Genomic DNA, 16825 nt, shown 5'->3' with positions numbered 1-16825 from the left:
TAAATATAGACCTATTTCAATAAATTAACCCTATGACTTAAAATCCCCAGAAACCCTTTCCCCACTGCTTTTCATCAACAGTGTTTTTGTCATTCTAGACATCCATGTGGCTTTAGATTCAGGGGGAAAAAAGCATTTCAGGGAGAAAAAAAAAACAACCAACCAACCAATTCAAAACCAAACAAAACCCAAACAAACATAAAAACCCCACAAAACCCCAAAGCCACTTTGTAAAGTTCAGAGACATAAACAAGAAGATTCAAGGCCAGGCTGGATGGGGCTTTGCGCAACCTGGTCTAGTGGAAGGCATCCTGCCCATGGCAGGGGGGCTGGAACTAGATTGTCCTTAAGGGCCTTTCCAGCCTAAACCATTCTACGAAGCACATACAAGTGCTGTCCGTCTCTCATTCAAGGGAACTCCCATTTTTGCAGGTGCAGGAAGGAGGCAGTCACGGGGCGGGGGCTGTTGTCCGTAGCTGGCAGATTATTTCCCCAGGCCCGTAACATTATATGAATCGCCATTCCCGTGCATACGTGTGTGTATGTGTGTGCGCAGACTCGCTGCATACACGGACGGCAGCACACACCGCTCTCTCCCATTCTCCTCCCCGTAGCTCCGCAGCTCTCCGCGCCCCGGTAGGCACCTGCGGCTGCAGGGTGGGCAGGGCGGGGGCGGGGCCTCGCCGTGACGTATGAGGGGCGGGGCGGAGCCATACAAACAAGCTGGCGCCGGGCGCCGGTTGCGCCGCTTCCCGGTGGGTGAGGCGGGCGGCAGAGAGCGGTCCCTCGGCTCCCCCGCGGGCGCCCATGGACCAGCGGGGCGGGCGCTGGCCCACGGCTCCGCGCCCCGGCGGTGAGTGATGCGGAGGGCGCGGCGCGGTGATGCCGCGGCGGGTGCTGCCCGCACGAAGTTTGGGGTGGAAGCGGGGCGATCGTGGAGGGGGTCTGCTGGGACACCCCCGGGGGTGCACAGCGGCTGCCCCCCGCCCCGTACGGCAACCTGCTTCGGGCAGGTGGGAGCCCCGCGCACGCGGGAGGCGAGCGCCGCTCCGGGGCTGAGGAGCGCGTCTGACCGGCTGTGCGCAGCCCGTCCTCCCCCTGGAGGGACGTGTGGCTGCTTCCCCGCACCTTCCGTATCGAGTCAGGCTCTGGGAGACGTCGCTGACGGGGGTGGAGGGAAGGAAGGGAGGAAAGGAAGGAGAGAAAAAAGTGGTCGGAAGCACCTAGATTGCAGGTCTGTCCACCTTTGGCCCCTGGGCACTTTATTCCTTTACCTCCTGGTTTTCCCTGTGGCTAAATAACAAGGGCATGAAACGGCAGCATGGCAGGGGGTGGAAGCAGGGTGACAGAGTGCAGGGCTCCTGCCCGACAGCAGAGCAACTGGCAGAAGCTCTTCTGAGCATCTCTGATCCATTCCCACGCTGAACGCTGGAGACGGCTGGGTGCAGCGTGCCGGGCTAGAACCTGGCAAGATGCACAGGGCTGCAGGGCAAGGTGGTCTCTGGGGGCTGGCAGGAAAGCACAAAGCTTGAACTCCAGTTCGCTTCTGTTTTGAAGGACTGGCTCCCACGGGAAGTACAGGGAAGGCTTGGTTACTGCGGTTCTCGGGGTGCTTTCCGTAGATAAGGCTGTCAGAGGTTCAAATCTTATGGGGACAGAAGGATGCCAGGAGGGAGGGGTGCCGGTCTCCAACTGGAAGAATTCTGGTTTGGTCTTGTCTTGCAGCCATTCAGAGGATCAGGAGAAGGTACGTAGCTAAGTACAGGCATTTCAATCACTTCAGCTGGCTGGGAATTAAAGTATATGACTCTGTCACTGTGTTGGTGCAGTAGGTTGAGGGCTTTCCCTGCTCCAAGACTGTTCTTTGGATACTGAGGAGGAAAAACTATCTGGGAAGTCCTATGACAGAATAGCAGGTTTGAATGTTAGGGATGGAGTATCTGCAAGGATCATCCTTCTGGTGTGAAAGACCCATTCATAGTACTGAGAGCTTCCGCAGTAGATATGGCAAGTGAAATGTTAGTAGAACAGGTTCAGTTTGGTGTATGCCCATGTGTTGCCTGGCTATCAAACTTAATGTATAGCTATAATGACTATTACAATTTACATCTGCCAGCATTTCTTACGCTCTCAAACAAGTGCATTTCCTACATTGCTCAGACATGAGCACCTATCAGTATGAGCACAGTTACTGACATCAGCTTTAGCTATCCCCTGCACATCCACCCTTTCAGTACCCACCCTGCTGGTTTTGATGTTTTTTTTTACCTTTTTGGAAAATGCAGAGGGTTTTGCCATTTCACAGCCAAATGAATGCCTCTAGTAGGTTAGCAGCAAGATTATGCTGCTGCAGTGGGGAGGCACTAATTTGACGTAGCAAATTCTGACCCCAGCATTGCCAGGTTCCTGTCCGTGTCCCCTCTTTGTCAGGATGCTACCTTGCTTATTTTGAATTGGCCATATTCTTCTATAGACGTCACAGAAAAACAGGGTGGGTGTAAAACAGGTTTTAAATATGCATCTATACATATGTATGTATAGATACATGTAACTCATGCTTTTCATTAGGAGAAACCAGAAATGTTTTTATTAGTCTGACTAGCGTGGGATATATCGCTTCCCTCTTCTAGAAATGCCGCCCAGAGCCAAGAAGCTCTCAGAGCCCAAAAATATGTCAAAGATGATGGATTCCCATGAAAAGTTTTGATAGTTAGAAAAAGAAAATTGAAAATATACCTGGGCAGTCCAAAATAGAAGATCCTGCTGGGTCATCTCACTTCTCCCTCTAGAGGGTGAGGGTTCCCTCCAGGTCACCATGTAGTGCCTCACTTAGTAAATTGATTGGTTTAGCTAAGTCTAATACAGTGACGACCTCACCAGTGAACACTCTGCTCCAGTATTATCTTGAACGAAGGAGAGTGGAAGACACAGACATCAGCTTGGAATATGAACTAAAAGATTATTTGGAGGTTTGGATTTTTTTGTTTTTAAATGTCTGTTTTGTATTTGAAGTGGGACTCACAGCTACAGAGTGGTAAGAAATAGCTTGGCAGAGGAAATGAGAATGGGATTGCTTAATCTGCTATGCTCCCTTTTTCAATACATCCAGTTAAGGTGAGCCTTTGTACAGGGAGGGAGCAAGACATGAAAGAGCCATCCTTTTGCACAGGTTTTTCTTGGTGACAGCTTTGATGAATTAAGAAACAACTCTATTAACTGTTCAGTGGATTTCTATTTCCTAATTAAAATGTGACCCATTTTGCTTGGAAAGTGGGATGGGGAGTAATTTCTGGGTTTTGAATTGACCATTTGGGTTTATGGGGTGTAGAGAAGGCAGTGGTAGAGTGTACCCTTTTTGCTTTATTTAAAAGAAGGGTCCTGATAAGTATTATAAAATTGCTAGAAGGTGGCAGAGGCAATTCCATATTAGTGTTCAGTACAAAAATTTCTTGGCATCTTGAGCTTTTCAGGTTTATTTTTATTCTGCTCTAATGTCCCATTTTATTTTTACCTGCAAGAGGTTTTCTGAAATCTAGGGTATTCTCTGTTATAAAAAGATTTATGATCTCTTGGCATGAAAGACTGCAATGGTCGCTTCTGACCTTAAGAAAAAGAGTATATGTTATATATAACTACAGTCTATTATAAATTTGCTACTTTATTGCTCATGCTGGAGCTGAACTTCTTTAATAGTCATGAACTGGTGACCTAGCTAATTTGCATATACTGTATTTATCACTGCAGGTGCAGAGCAGAAATATAGCAGATTTCAGCCAAAAATACTTCCAACAAAGTCAGCCTTTCTCAGCTTGTTAAGTTCCCCTAACCAAAATTTAGGGACTTTTTAAAGTACATTTCTGAAGTCTTAGAACTGGTAGGCAATCTGTCATCTTAACAGCACTGAAATCATGGTTAGATTTCTTAACATGCTGACTATAAAAGTTAAAGCCATGGTTTGATCTCTACTAGTTGTGCACCATTCTTAATATAATTTGGGAAATGTACCTAGACTATTTCACTTAAGCACTGTAATGCAAGGCCATATGGTTACTTATCTCTTCACCTTCCCTCTTAATGCACAGATGGCTTTTTTATATCATGGGGTGATCAATAGTTTATGCCCCTAGAGATCTCTGGCTGCAGTTGTATATAGTTCTGTTTAATTTAATACACTTGTCTCTGTAGCACTTGCTCAGGTAGGCAATTACTTGTTGGTAATTACTGGAAACTAGAATTCAAGCGTTTCATTGGCACATGTTGTTTAAAACTTTTGTTAAAATGTGGTTAAACAGTGTGTGGGGGGAAGTGTGGGAAGCATTCCTTCATGAAGAGGGCATTGTGAGACAGTTTAATAGTTAAAAATAACAAAACGCAGAATACGTTTCCAAGGAAAAAAATGTTTCATAAACTAGATTAGATTAAAAAAAATAAGTGCTCCCTTTCCTTTCCTGCTTTTTACTGAACTTTAAGTGATGGTGGTACTAGAGAGTTTTATTCTAACTGGATACAGTGTGTCACTCCAAAAAGCTCATATAAAAAAACCTAAGGAATATATGCTATGGCAGACACCATCTATTCTTAGAGGATAGGAATATATACTGCTCATATCAATGAGTGCCTGAAGAATTTCAAGCGCAGTACAATTGATCTAGTTCAGTTTTTTTAAACACATTACTGAATACAAGTGTTCAAATTGCTGACTTTCCATCAGTTTAGGAAGTTGTTCATAGACAATGCTTAGCTCAGTTATGGATTTTATTTATTTATCCAGTATAAGAAGCCATCATAGCAAATGTGGGGGTTGTACTGCACAGCAGTATTAAATCTTACATTTTGCAGTATTGTATGGAAATGAGTCCACAAACTGTCCTGAGGTTTTATCACAACTGCAAAACTAAATACACTTTTATAAGAACAGAATGTTTCCCTCAGATTTTCAGATCTAATCTCCCTCTAGAGACTGACTTTAGCAATGGTTCTATGGTTCTTGTTCAGGCCAGACTATGCTTTTTTAGAAGCCTGGGCAAAGATCTCACCAGTGAAGGGCTTCTGTTCTGCAAGGAGACAAAGTGAGGACATTTGAAACAACCTGTTTATCCTTGGTCCCTAGAGAACCATAAAACCACAACTCTTTAAGGAAGGTGGAATTACCTGTATGTTTCATGGAAAGGATGCAGTCTTCCCTCTCCTTGTTGCTGTCCTGGTGGTGACTGTGTCCCACTAGCTCTGCTAAACCTCTTGGTGGCTTTTTTTTTGTGAACAATCCACCAGTCAGATTTGCCAGCAGGCCCTATCTGACATTTACTACAGGCACTCCTTGCATTGCCTCCTACCTGATTTGGCAGCTAACTTGAAGGTTCTTAGGAAAGTTCAGAGCTAAATCCAGCCCCATTCCACCCCCAGCAAAAATGAAGGCTGGGCAAAAACTACCTTTTATTAATAATAATAATCTAGGTAATTTAGGCCATGCCATTGAGTGAGGATAGACATACCAAGGCATACCTTGGTAATGTGGTAAGAAATAATAAAATACTGACACACTGTTCAAAGAGCACTGTAATATGCTTAAAAGTCAGTTAAATATGGTAGCTTTGGCTCCCATACTCCATTTACTAAGGAAAGCTTCCATTTATTTCCAAGTTACGATTACTTCTGAAAGGGTACAAAAGCTGATTTGATTGGCAATATCCACATTGAATCTTGTTGAATAAACAGTATGGCACATTTTGCTAATTAATTGGAGAAAACTGAAGAAAAGATTAAGCAAAAGCAATCAGGCTTTTTGAAAAGTCTTGCTATAATCTTTGAAGCAGCGTTTAACATAAACTGCGTTTCTTTTATCAACTTGCTCGTTTACTTGTAGCAAATACAATGGTAATGACTGTCAGTTAAATTTTTGTACTAATCTGGAATACAGACTCATTGAGTGAAGTCATGTATGCTCTGCATGACTTGTGGAGGCAGTAAAGCACATTCTGAAAGCAGAAAAGTAATTTGGCAGAGGGGCTGCTAAAACTCTTCAGTGCATGCTTATTGTTGTTGAAACAGGTTTTTTGGACCCACAAATTCTGAAGCTATGAAACATGTTTGCATCATTTTATATAAACTGCTGTAATTCTAGCCATCAAACTGCAGATCTGCATAAAGCATTAAAGAGGACATAAGAGAAGAAAGCTGAATGACAACCAATTTATGTGCTGTTTTATTCCTGGACATCACTTTGCCCACGCAACATATGTTTTGTGCTGAATTTGGAGGCACACTCATGTCCATTGTGCTGCATTAGTCTAACACACAAAAAATAATTGATATCAGATACCAAACTTATGCAGTCTAATAGAAACAACAGAGAATGGAAAGACAGAGCTTTACTGCTCATAAGCAAACCAGCAATAACATAGGTACTTTAAATGGCATCATTACTTACATGGTTCACTGACTGTAGATAAAGGCAGTAAATGCTGCAGATACTGTGGCAGTGTTCTGCAGTATAAGAACACCAGTTGTACACCTGAACAAATAGTCAGGGAGGAACAATGAAATTCTGTATGTCTGAAGCAGGAGATACTCCCATGTTATTCTGAGGTCTCATGCTGCACCAGAAAACAGTTGCTTTTGTTTATTTAGAAAAAGCTATCTCCCCAAAATTCTTTGAGTTAAGAATGGAAAGACACTGAGACAGAGCTCCACTGGGGCTCAGAAAGCTATATGAGGTGAGGCCCTAGGCAGCATGCCTGTAATATCCCACAAGTCTGATTTCAAAGAGTAATGCCAGCCAAAACAAGAGTAGAGCTACAGCTAAGAGGCGCCTTGCTGTGTCTTTGGTTTCCCCCCAAACAATTCCATGCTATACTCAGCCATAGGAAGGTCTGAATAAAAAAAGTTGGCAACTGAGTAGTATGCAAACTATGAATTAAAATAAACAGTCCAATAAATTGCTATATATAATTTATTAAAAAATAATAATCCCAGCAAGGTTTTGTCACTAATATTGAAGACCAGCAGCTAAAAGTTAATCTTTCCAGAGACAGCCTCTTGCAGAACTTGGCTATTAGCCTAGCATATTTCAATCTGATTACTAAGAAATAAGGGTTCCTGCCATTAGGCTTTAACTCATTTCAACAACATTACAACCTGTTCCTCAGTGGAATCCTATTATGCTTCTCAAGTAAGGTGTTAAGACAACAACTCAGGCTTACTATTTATGGAGATAGTGACTCTTAAAATATACTCTGAAGTAAGTGGCTATTCCTTTAATCTGTGACCTTAAAATTCAGCATGTGTTAATGTTTTGTTGCTGTTACATACTAAACTATCCATAAGTCCCTGATCCCATCTGGCTGGTTCCATACCATTTGCTCACATTTCTGCTGAACATGGTGGCAACATACATCAGTCAGTGGGGACGTCCACCATGCATTTACTTCAGTTAAATCGTATCACCCAGTGTTTGCCCACCAACATCCCCAGTGTGGGGCTAACAATTAAGATTATTTCCTGTTAAAACAGAAGTAGATTAAGCTAAGATTAACAGGAATGATGAGGACAGGGAGAGAGCAGATTAATGACAGCAGCCAAAATGGAGCTCTTTTAGCCAGATAGAACTTAACGGTGACTGAAAATGGAAGAACAACAAATTCCTCTGCAAAGTTGCCTCAAATCAGACATTATAGAACAGCCCAGGGAATGACCTTCTTCCCAAGGCAGGGCATGCCCATGAGTTCAAAGCCTGCAGGCATATAGGCAAGCACACGCTCTTGACTTCACATGCGTAGTGACACTTTGCTTCCTTTTCCCAGGTTTGATTTCTGCTTCCTAATAGTATCACTGCCTTGTAGCCCTCTAAAAGTGATTAGAAAAAAAAATAGCGTAAAAGTAATAATCTGTAATAAACATCAGGAAGCAGACCTGCCCCATTCAGGATGAAGGCCTGACCTCTGTGAATACAAAGCTATCAAACAGAACTTTCTAGATCACTTAGAAACACATCATTAGTCCTTGTCACACTGGGACTTAGCTTATTGTGGAAAAGTCATTAGTTTCTTTTCAGATTCTCTGGAGAATTTCCAAACCTAGCCCTTGCATTTCCTCAGGTTGTTCGTATGTAATTTCATATTTCAGCCCTTGTTAGCTGGTATAGTACATGCTGTTCCAAGCTTAAATTCATAATTACAGTTCTCCGCAAGTACTACTAAGGCAAAGCAGTCAGGTGCTCTGCCATCGTGGCTTCCGCTTCTAAATGGAGTTGGACAATACCAAAATCACACATACATCAACCCTCCACTGAGGTTATAAAGTCTTCAGAAGGCATCTTAATTTAGGGGGCTGTATACACTGCCTGCTCAATCTTACATCTATGCTATGTGTGAGGCCATTAAAATTTCACTTCAAACACTGCATTAAAAAAGCCCTGACCTTTAATGGAGTTCATCGGTGGTATTTAGTAGTCTTTTGATAAAGTGTGAAGTTAGCTGTTTATATTGCAGCAGATTTCTGGCTAACTTGAAATGACCTTCAGAAGTATCCATTGTGTATTTTCTTTCCTGAATATTATGACTGGACCACAGCTTTTTTAGAATTTTGTTGATGCAGTCATTCTATAGTCTGTGGTTTCATTAGCTTACCTTTTTGCAGGGCCAGAGTGCATACCAGCTGATTCTGTCCTTGGAAACCCTAAACACAAATCAAATGTTAACTTCACTTAAAAATGACACAAAAATTCAGCTTTTCCTTGGTCTCTTACTCACCTAAACTTCTTCCTAACTTCCTCCTAGCAGAATATTGCCTTCCTATGGTTGGGCAGCTCTGTATTGTTTGAGCCTTTCTTCCAGGAGGCTTTACTTCTAAGATTGCTATCACATAATCCTTTAGGAGGGTATGATTACCAGACTTCCTGCAAGACCCTCAGCTTTTAGGAATGCCATTTGGGTCCAGTCCATACCTTTTCCTTTTTTTTTTCCCCTAAGGTAAACCTATTCTTCCAGATAAAAAAAAGCACTTAATTCTCTTGTCATTGTGCTTCAACTCAGATGAAATGAGATTTAAAAAAAAAAAAAAAGTAATTATAAAAAATAATACTCTGTATGAATCTTGGGGGCAAGAGAAAGATTCAGAATTTTCACGTCTCCTGATGTCTGGAAATGATTTTCTGATGGTGTTATTGAATGTGCCTGTCTTATAAAGAATTTCATTATACCGAAAGATCTATGAGCCTAGATTTGGGAAAACTAAACAAGTTTGTACAGTTGTGGAAAGCAAAAGATACTTGCGGTGTAGCTTTAGTAGAGATACATCTGAGTATAAAATAATGTGCTTCTTTTCTTCCTCTTTCAGCAGAGTTTCTGTTTGAGAAATACGCGTTCACGCAGCAAAACAAAAACAACTTTTAAAGGTTGTTCTTGGTGGAAATCGCTCTATGCCCCATTACCTACTTGAGTGAAACCAGACTAAGAACTGTCATGGCAGCTTTTCTGCTGGGAGCTGTGTTGCTTATTGTTCAACCTCAGGTAGTGCCTTCCAGACCAGCTATAAATTCGAAGGCAGAGACTTCTTCTCAGTCTGTTCAGAGAGAGCTTTTAAAGAAAACATCTCAAAAAAATGACTTCAAGGAAAATATTCATTCCAATGGATCGTGCCGGCAGCTGCCACATACTATCATTATTGGAGTGAGAAAAGGTGGAACAAGAGCTTTGTTAGAGATGTTAAGTCTCCATCCAGATATTGCAGCAGCAGAGAGTGAAGTTCACTTCTTTGACTGGGAAGATCATTACAGAAATGGATTGCAGTGGTATATTAATCAGATGCCGTTCTCTTATCCCCATCAGATCACAGTGGAAAAAACTCCAGCATATTTTACATCACCTAAAGTGCCTGAAAGAGTTTATAACATGAACCAATCAATGAGACTACTCCTTATTTTGAGAGACCCGAGTGAGAGAGTACTATCAGATTACACCCAAGTGTTCTATAACCACATGCAGAAGCACAAGCCGTATCCATCCATTGAACAATTCCTGATTAAAGATGGTGAACTCAATGTGGGCTACAAGGCAATAAACAGAAGCTTATACTACATTCACATGCAAAACTGGCTGAAGTATTTTCCCCTTGATCATATCCACATTGTAGATGGGGATAAACTAATCAAAGATCCCTTCCCAGAAATAGAGAAAGTAGAGAGATTTTTGAAGTTATCACCACAGATAAATGCTTCAAACTTTTATTTCAATAAAACTAAAGGTTTCTATTGCCTAAGGGACAGTGGTAGAGAGCGTTGTTTGCACGAGTCAAAAGGAAGAGCACACCCACAAGTAGATACCTGGTTACTTGAGAAACTGCATGAATATTTCCATGAACCCAACAAGAAATTTTTTGAGCTTGTGGGCAGAACATTTGACTGGCACTCATTTGTGGCAAGTTAGTGGTAGCTTCAGAACCTATGTTCCAGTGTACAGTTAGAAATTCTAAAAAGGGCATTTAAGCTATAATTTATTTGTAAAATCCATAAATACTTCTGTACAGTATTAGATTCACAATTGCCATATATACTAGTTATATTTTTCTACTTGTTAAATTTGAAAGCATTTTGTATTGTTTTTCATGGTTGTTAACATTGTGTATGATGTGTCTATATGAAGAAACTAAATTATTTCACTGCAGAAGATGCTTCCTTGAAAATGCATTGTCTTTTTAATACATATGAAATTCATTTCAACAGAGCCCTTCATAATTATTTGAATACTTTGGCCTTTCTGGACTGCTCTGGACTTTTTCCTCTAATTACTAATGAATATGCTAAACTTTACATTTCCATTTCTCTTGCTTTAAAATTTGGTTTAATAATTTCTTTTTCATTTGAAAATATTGTTGTAGTTAGCAAATTGTTCCATTCTGCTTTACAAAATTATTTCCTGATAAAGTGGTGGTACTTGCACATGTTGGGACACGCACACCCGAAGGACAATGGAAGTGTCTGTTTAATATGACACATTAACTGCTGTACTTACCTTTGTATTTACTGTTATAACAAGTGCTTCTCAAATTCTTCAGCAGTGCGGTGCAGGTTTTATAGCAGATTTTTAAAGATTCTGGTGGGGACCAGCTCGTAAAATCCAGAGTTACCTGCAGAAATATGATCAACCTGAATACTTCCTACAGTCTATGAATTTATATACACTTCATGCAGAAGGAGGGTTGAGAGAAGAATTTAGGCAATATAGGGACATTTTCAAGGTTGCTTATGACTGTTCCCTCATTTTATAGCACATTTATGCTTTGCCATCACTGAAAATGAACACTTATGCATAAAAATCAGTTGGTCTAAACTCTAACAAGCAGTAACTTCATTCATACAAATATTGCCACTCTTTAACCCATTTAAGGCTGTTTACTATGAGTTGAGCAGAGGCTTCATGCAACAGAAAATTGCCCATGGTTTATTCTTCATTTAATCTCCTTCCAAGATCCGTGATGCCAGTTCTTGATTAGACTTATGTGTTCTGGGATTAACCCCAACTCCAGAAACTTTTATCATCTTCCCTCTGCTAAAAATGGAAAGTAGATGTTAGTACACTGGTAAAATTTACAGTTCTTCTTGTCTGGTAGTTATGATGTCTTGTTAGCCATCAGTTTCTGGAGTTTAGAGTTAATCCTTTTTCCACACAGAGCATTATATGGTACTTTCATTCTGAGCACCCAATTCTCATTTTATGATCTTGAGTTTAGCTGTTGAATGTGCAGTGGCAGCACCCTGTAAATTTGAACTTGTAACTGATTGTTACAGTCCTTTATAAAATTCAAATGTAGATTCATTAATTTTTTTCCTGGTGAGATGGTGCAAACTTGGGCACAATGACAAGGTACCATCTGGATGGAAATATCCCATATTATGCTGCTTGCATGAAAATTTGAAGATGCTGGCCCTCTCTCTCCCATTCCTTGTGCACCTGCCCAAGCTGTATTCAACCTCAGAGAGGTTGGTTGTGTTTTATAAAGTAGACCTTTGACTAAAGTCTACAATTAAATGGTATTGTACTCAATAAAATATTTTCTGAATTGCATCTCTCCTTTCTCTTTTATTCATCAGTTTCTGGAAGACCAGAATTTAGAATTCAGCTCCAGTTTAGATTCCCATTAAATGTTCCTTAAAACTTTAGCTGTAGCCTTGTGGATTGATTAGAAAGCAATTTTTTGCTGCTGGATTGTGCCTGCATGGTCCATTGCTGACTTAGAATATACAGCAAAGAGGGAAAGTTTCTAGTGGCAATAGTGTCAAATCTTATATGAGGCAGATGCCAAAATCATCAGGATTATAGTGGCATCACACTCCTTTTGACACTTGAGAAAACAGCAATTCAGAGGGTGTTTGTGTAAGGTGGGGCAGTATTTTTTTTCTACCCTGGCTATTATCCCATTTCTTGCTAATGTGATCTGCAGGAGCCATCTGGACCTAATTGATTCTGGCCCAGATGAAAGGCTTCCCACCTTAGTATAGACCTGCCTTCACTAGTGCCTCCCTACAGCCCCAGACTAAGCCTGCCACATTCACATTTTTTGCTGGGAAAGGAAAAACACTATTTGACCAGGAGCCAGAGGAATAAAGGAGGGAAGGGTTGCATCAAGTTCACCTGCAGCAGGTCATATAGGGCAGCATAGGGCATAAGTGCTGAATTGTGAATGCCAGGACAGCATTGACACCTGATGTTGGTACTGAGAATACTTTTAGTTGTGTAGTGCTACTTGATACCAGTATCTTGCCTGTCACACATGAGTATTTCCCCCATACCCAATTTGGTTTGTCTCTGTAGAAAGAGAAGTAGAGCATGAACCACAGGGTCACTCTTACCATGCTACTGCTAGGATCTGATAGCATGTTCTCTATAGTATCAGGAGGTGACGTGACCAGTTCATGCAGACAGCCTCAAGCAGAAGTTCACATGACTCATGCCCTAGACCCTACGTTCAAAGGGGCCCACAGACAACACGTCATACAAAATCTGTATGCTTCATGCAGGGATGGCATGATTGTACAATACCTTATGCTGGAGGTTGCACAGGTAGTTGTGTAGTAGCTGTGCTGGTGATGAACAAGAAATCACACCCACAGTAATAATAATGGTAATATTTACCTGCCATAGGTGCTCTATGTTCAAAAGTTACACTATTTAAAACTTAGGATTCTGAGTGTGAATTTTGAGTTTAATAAGAGAAACATTTACTTCCCACACATGCATTACTATGTTTTAATATATTTGCTAGACTAAAGAAGTGCTAAAGGTTTGCTAGTTTCTAAAGAAGTGCTACACAACACCAAAAGCCAACAAAAGAGAGAGTGAAAGAAGCTGAAGCACATCCCAGTTGGGACTATAGAACATTAGTAGTGAGCTTTGAATTCACACCATATCTATTTGTAAAGGAAAGAAAAACATCCCTGAAAACACCTTTCCAGAGTTATGCAATGAAGGTATTTATTTCTGTAAAACTCTACCCTCTCAAGTTTAAAGTGCAACCACTTGGGTGTTGCTGCAGAGGCCTGTTCTCTCAGGGCAGCTAGCCAGGTCTGCGAGCACTCTTGCAAATATAAAATAAATACAACACTTTATGGGAATCCAATGTCCAGTTCAAAGTCTACCACCCTCACTGAGTACAAAAAGAAATGCCAATCAAGTCATTAATCAGGGTGGCACTGCAGGACTAAGTCCTGCCCTTTGCTTCACAACATGGATTAGTGTGCATCTTTCTTCGAAAGCCAGGTATTGTACCTGCAAAGGACAAAGTTTAAACTATGATTATACCATGAATGCTGCCCAAAGGGTATGAAAAGGGAAAGAAATATCTTAGGAAAAAAACACACAAAAGTTATTATCATCAAGAATATTGCTACATCTACAGTCGGTGCTGTGTGATCCTTTTACATGGGCTTTGCTGTTCCTGGTACCTTTTCCCTGATGTTGTAGGTGAAATAACATCTACTGTGCTTAAATAAATCAACATTGGTTTGGAACATCTCCGGAAAAAAAAAAAATCATCCTTTTTTTAAACTTGCTTGAGCCTGTTTGCATCAGGAATATGGTAGTGCCACACTTATTGATGAGGGTGTGAGACTTACTTAGCCACCAAAGAATATTTTAGATACAAACTTCATTTCTTTGTGGCTTAAAGTTGGTCATTTCCTGTTTCCTTGTCTACAAGCATTTTCAGACCCAGTGTCTGCAGAAAACCAGGATTCTAATTCTGTTGTCATCCACACAGATTTCAAATATCTAAAGAGAAATAAAAGGGGATAAGACATGTTTTCGTTTACCTTTCTTCTGCTTTATCTAGCATGACTGACGAGACATTTAAGAAAGGTTTTTATTGATATGACTCTGCCTAAGTGCCCGGTTATGCTGGAAGAATTGTATGTTCAGTGTTAATTTCTTCATTTTGCAGTTGCATTGGGAAGGCTGGTTACAGATGGAAGCCATGCAAGTATCTTATGAGTGGGAAAAAAAAAACACTTTTATTAATATTTTGCTTACCAAAAATAAATGAAATTGCATTTATCACTCCTAGAATATTAGCAAAGGAGAGCAGTACTCTCTTTTCCTGCAACAGTAACCCATCCACAGTAAATTTTTGCATAACTACTACACAAGAGTTGACACAGTTTTAAGTTAATAGTGCAATAAACTCTACAGTGATGCTGCAGTTTTTAAATGCCTTCTGGGATATATAAAATATGCAAGTCAGGGTGGGGAGCAGCTGGATTCATAGGAACAGCTGGTCTCATTGGTCTGAGAACACTTTTTTGCTTTAATGATAAGGGACATGAAATTTTTGGCTTGGATTATCACTTTGTGTTCTCTATGAAAGCAATGTCTTCAATTAACTTCCAAGTCAATAATCCTAGCATAATGACATCATCTTTTTACTTGCTATTGACATTATGCTCTGCCAAAACACAGCTGAAGAGCCAAACCCCAAACAGCAGATGCATGAGTGATCCCTTAGTATAAAAAAAAAAGATTGTAATACAACTCAGACACATAGCTTCAATTATGAAGTAACATTGGCTTGAACAAAGGACTGTTCTGAAGTGAATACCAAAATTCTTCTTTACTTAATTTGGATGAGGATTGCAGAGACAGAATCAGAGAATCATAGAATAGTTAGGGTTCAAAAGGACCTTAAGATCATCAAGTTCCAACCCCCTTGCCATGGGCAGGGATACCTCACACTAAACCATGCCACCCAAGGCTCTGTCCAACCTGGCCTTGAACACTGCCAGGGATGGAGCATTCACAAATTCCTTGGGCAACCCATTCCAGTGCCTCACCACCCTTACAGTAAAGAACTTCTTCCTTATATCCAATCTAAACTTCCCCTGTTTAAGTTTTAACCCGTTACCCCTTGTCCTGTCACTACAGTCCCTAATGAAGGGTACCTCCCCAGCACCCTTACAGGTCCCCTTCAGATACTGGAAGGCTGCTATAAGGTCTCCACGCAGCCTTCTCTTCTCCAGGATGAACAGACCCAACTTTCTCAGCCTGTCTTCATACAGGAGGTGCTCCAGTCCCCTGATCATCCTCATGGCCCTCCTCTGGACTTGTTCCAACAGTTCCATGTCCTTTTTATGTTGAGGACACCAGAACTGCACACAATACTCCAGGTGAGGTCTCACGAGAGCAGAGCAGAGGGGCAGGATCACCTCCTTCGACCTGCTGGTCACGCTCCTTTTGATGCAGCCCAGGATACGGTTGGCTTTCTGGGTTGCAAGTGCACACTGAAGCTGGCTCATGTTCATTTTCTCATCAACCAGCACCCTCAAGTCCTTCTCCACAGGGCTGCTCTGAATCCCTTCTCTGCCCAACCTGTAGCTGGGCCTGGGATTGCTCCGACCCAGGTGTAGGACCTTGCACTTGGCATGGTTGAACTTCATGAGGTTGGCATCAGCCCACCTCACAAGCGTGTCGAGGTCCCTCTGGATGGCATTCTTTCCCTCCAGGGTATCAACCGAACCACACAGCTTGGTGTCATCGGCAAACTTTCTGAGGGTGCACTCAATCCCACTGTCCATGTCACCAACAAAGATGTTGAACAAGACCGGTCCCAACACCGATCCCTGAGGGACATCACTCATTACTGGTCTCCAGCTGGACATTGAGCCATTGACCACAACTCTTTGCGTGCGGCCATCCAGCCAGTTCTTTATCCACCGAGTGGTCCATCCATCAAATTAATGTCTCTCTAGTTTAGAGACAAGGAGGTCACTCAGGACAGTGTCGAACACTTTGCACAAGTTCAGGTAGAAACAGGAACATGTATGCATTCAACAGTACAAGTAACATGCCCTCTCTTCCTTGGTTTTCAATTCATTCGGCAGTATTTCAACAATGATGATTGGTCCAGCTTCCAGGACTCAGTACAGTTCAATGAAGGCAACAGAAAATTCATGGACCAAACAAACTTCTTGGGATATCTCCTATTGCTGTAATTTGTGAAATTCCTTTTTCCATTCCAGTAAACTGCTGTGTCATTTCTGTTCTATAATTAGCTATTATATTATCACTCTATAAAAAAATAGACCCATGATCTGATTCTATATTTATAAAATACTGTTGTAATGAATGGCAAATCTCAGCATTATGGGGTCCAAAGCATACTTTGTGTGTTTGCTCTGATATATTTTAAACCCTAATTGAATAAAATTCAGCTTATTTGCCCTGTGTCATTGCCTTACAGGAGGAGCTATTGTCACACCATCACATGTGAGTAGTTATGCACTTGGTAAATAGAAATATGTAATTGAAAGAATTTTTTTTTTCTTGTTGCTAGAATAGCAGTT

The 16825-nt window shown here is 41.2% G+C and overlaps 1 protein-coding gene across 2 annotated transcripts; it reads left to right on the top strand.

The window, feature by feature from the left end:
- Positions 1-706: 706 nt before the first annotated feature.
- HS3ST1 (heparan sulfate-glucosamine 3-sulfotransferase 1) lies at positions 707-12059 on the top strand. 2 transcript variants are annotated; one of them, XM_057426691.1, is made up of 2 exons: positions 707-853; positions 9337-12059. In XM_057426691.1, the coding sequence occupies exon 2, from the start codon at positions 9459-9461 to the stop codon at positions 10419-10421; it is 963 nt and encodes a 320-aa protein (XP_057282674.1). In that variant the 5' UTR covers positions 707-853; positions 9337-9458; the 3' UTR covers positions 10422-12059. The 2 variants fall into 2 exon arrangements, with proteins under 2 accessions (XP_057282674.1, XP_057282673.1); XM_057426690.1 differs by having other exon boundaries at positions 9334-12059.
- Positions 12060-16825: the final 4766 nt, after the last annotated feature.

The sequence above is a fragment of the Pezoporus wallicus genome, unplaced genomic scaffold (assembly GCF_028554395.1).
Source record: "Pezoporus wallicus isolate ANWC-B61680 ecotype Strahan unplaced genomic scaffold, APGP_CSIRO_Pwel_v1 scaffold_13239, whole genome shotgun sequence".
Taxonomy (NCBI): Eukaryota; Metazoa; Chordata; class Aves; order Psittaciformes; family Psittacidae; genus Pezoporus; species Pezoporus wallicus.
This window is presented reverse-complemented; position numbering and strand designations above follow the sequence as displayed.

Coding starts and splice junctions, on each gene's coding strand:
- HS3ST1 (XM_057426691.1), top strand. CDS start 9,459: ATGGCAGCTTTTCTGCTGGGAGCTGTGTTGCTTATTGTTCAACCTCAG.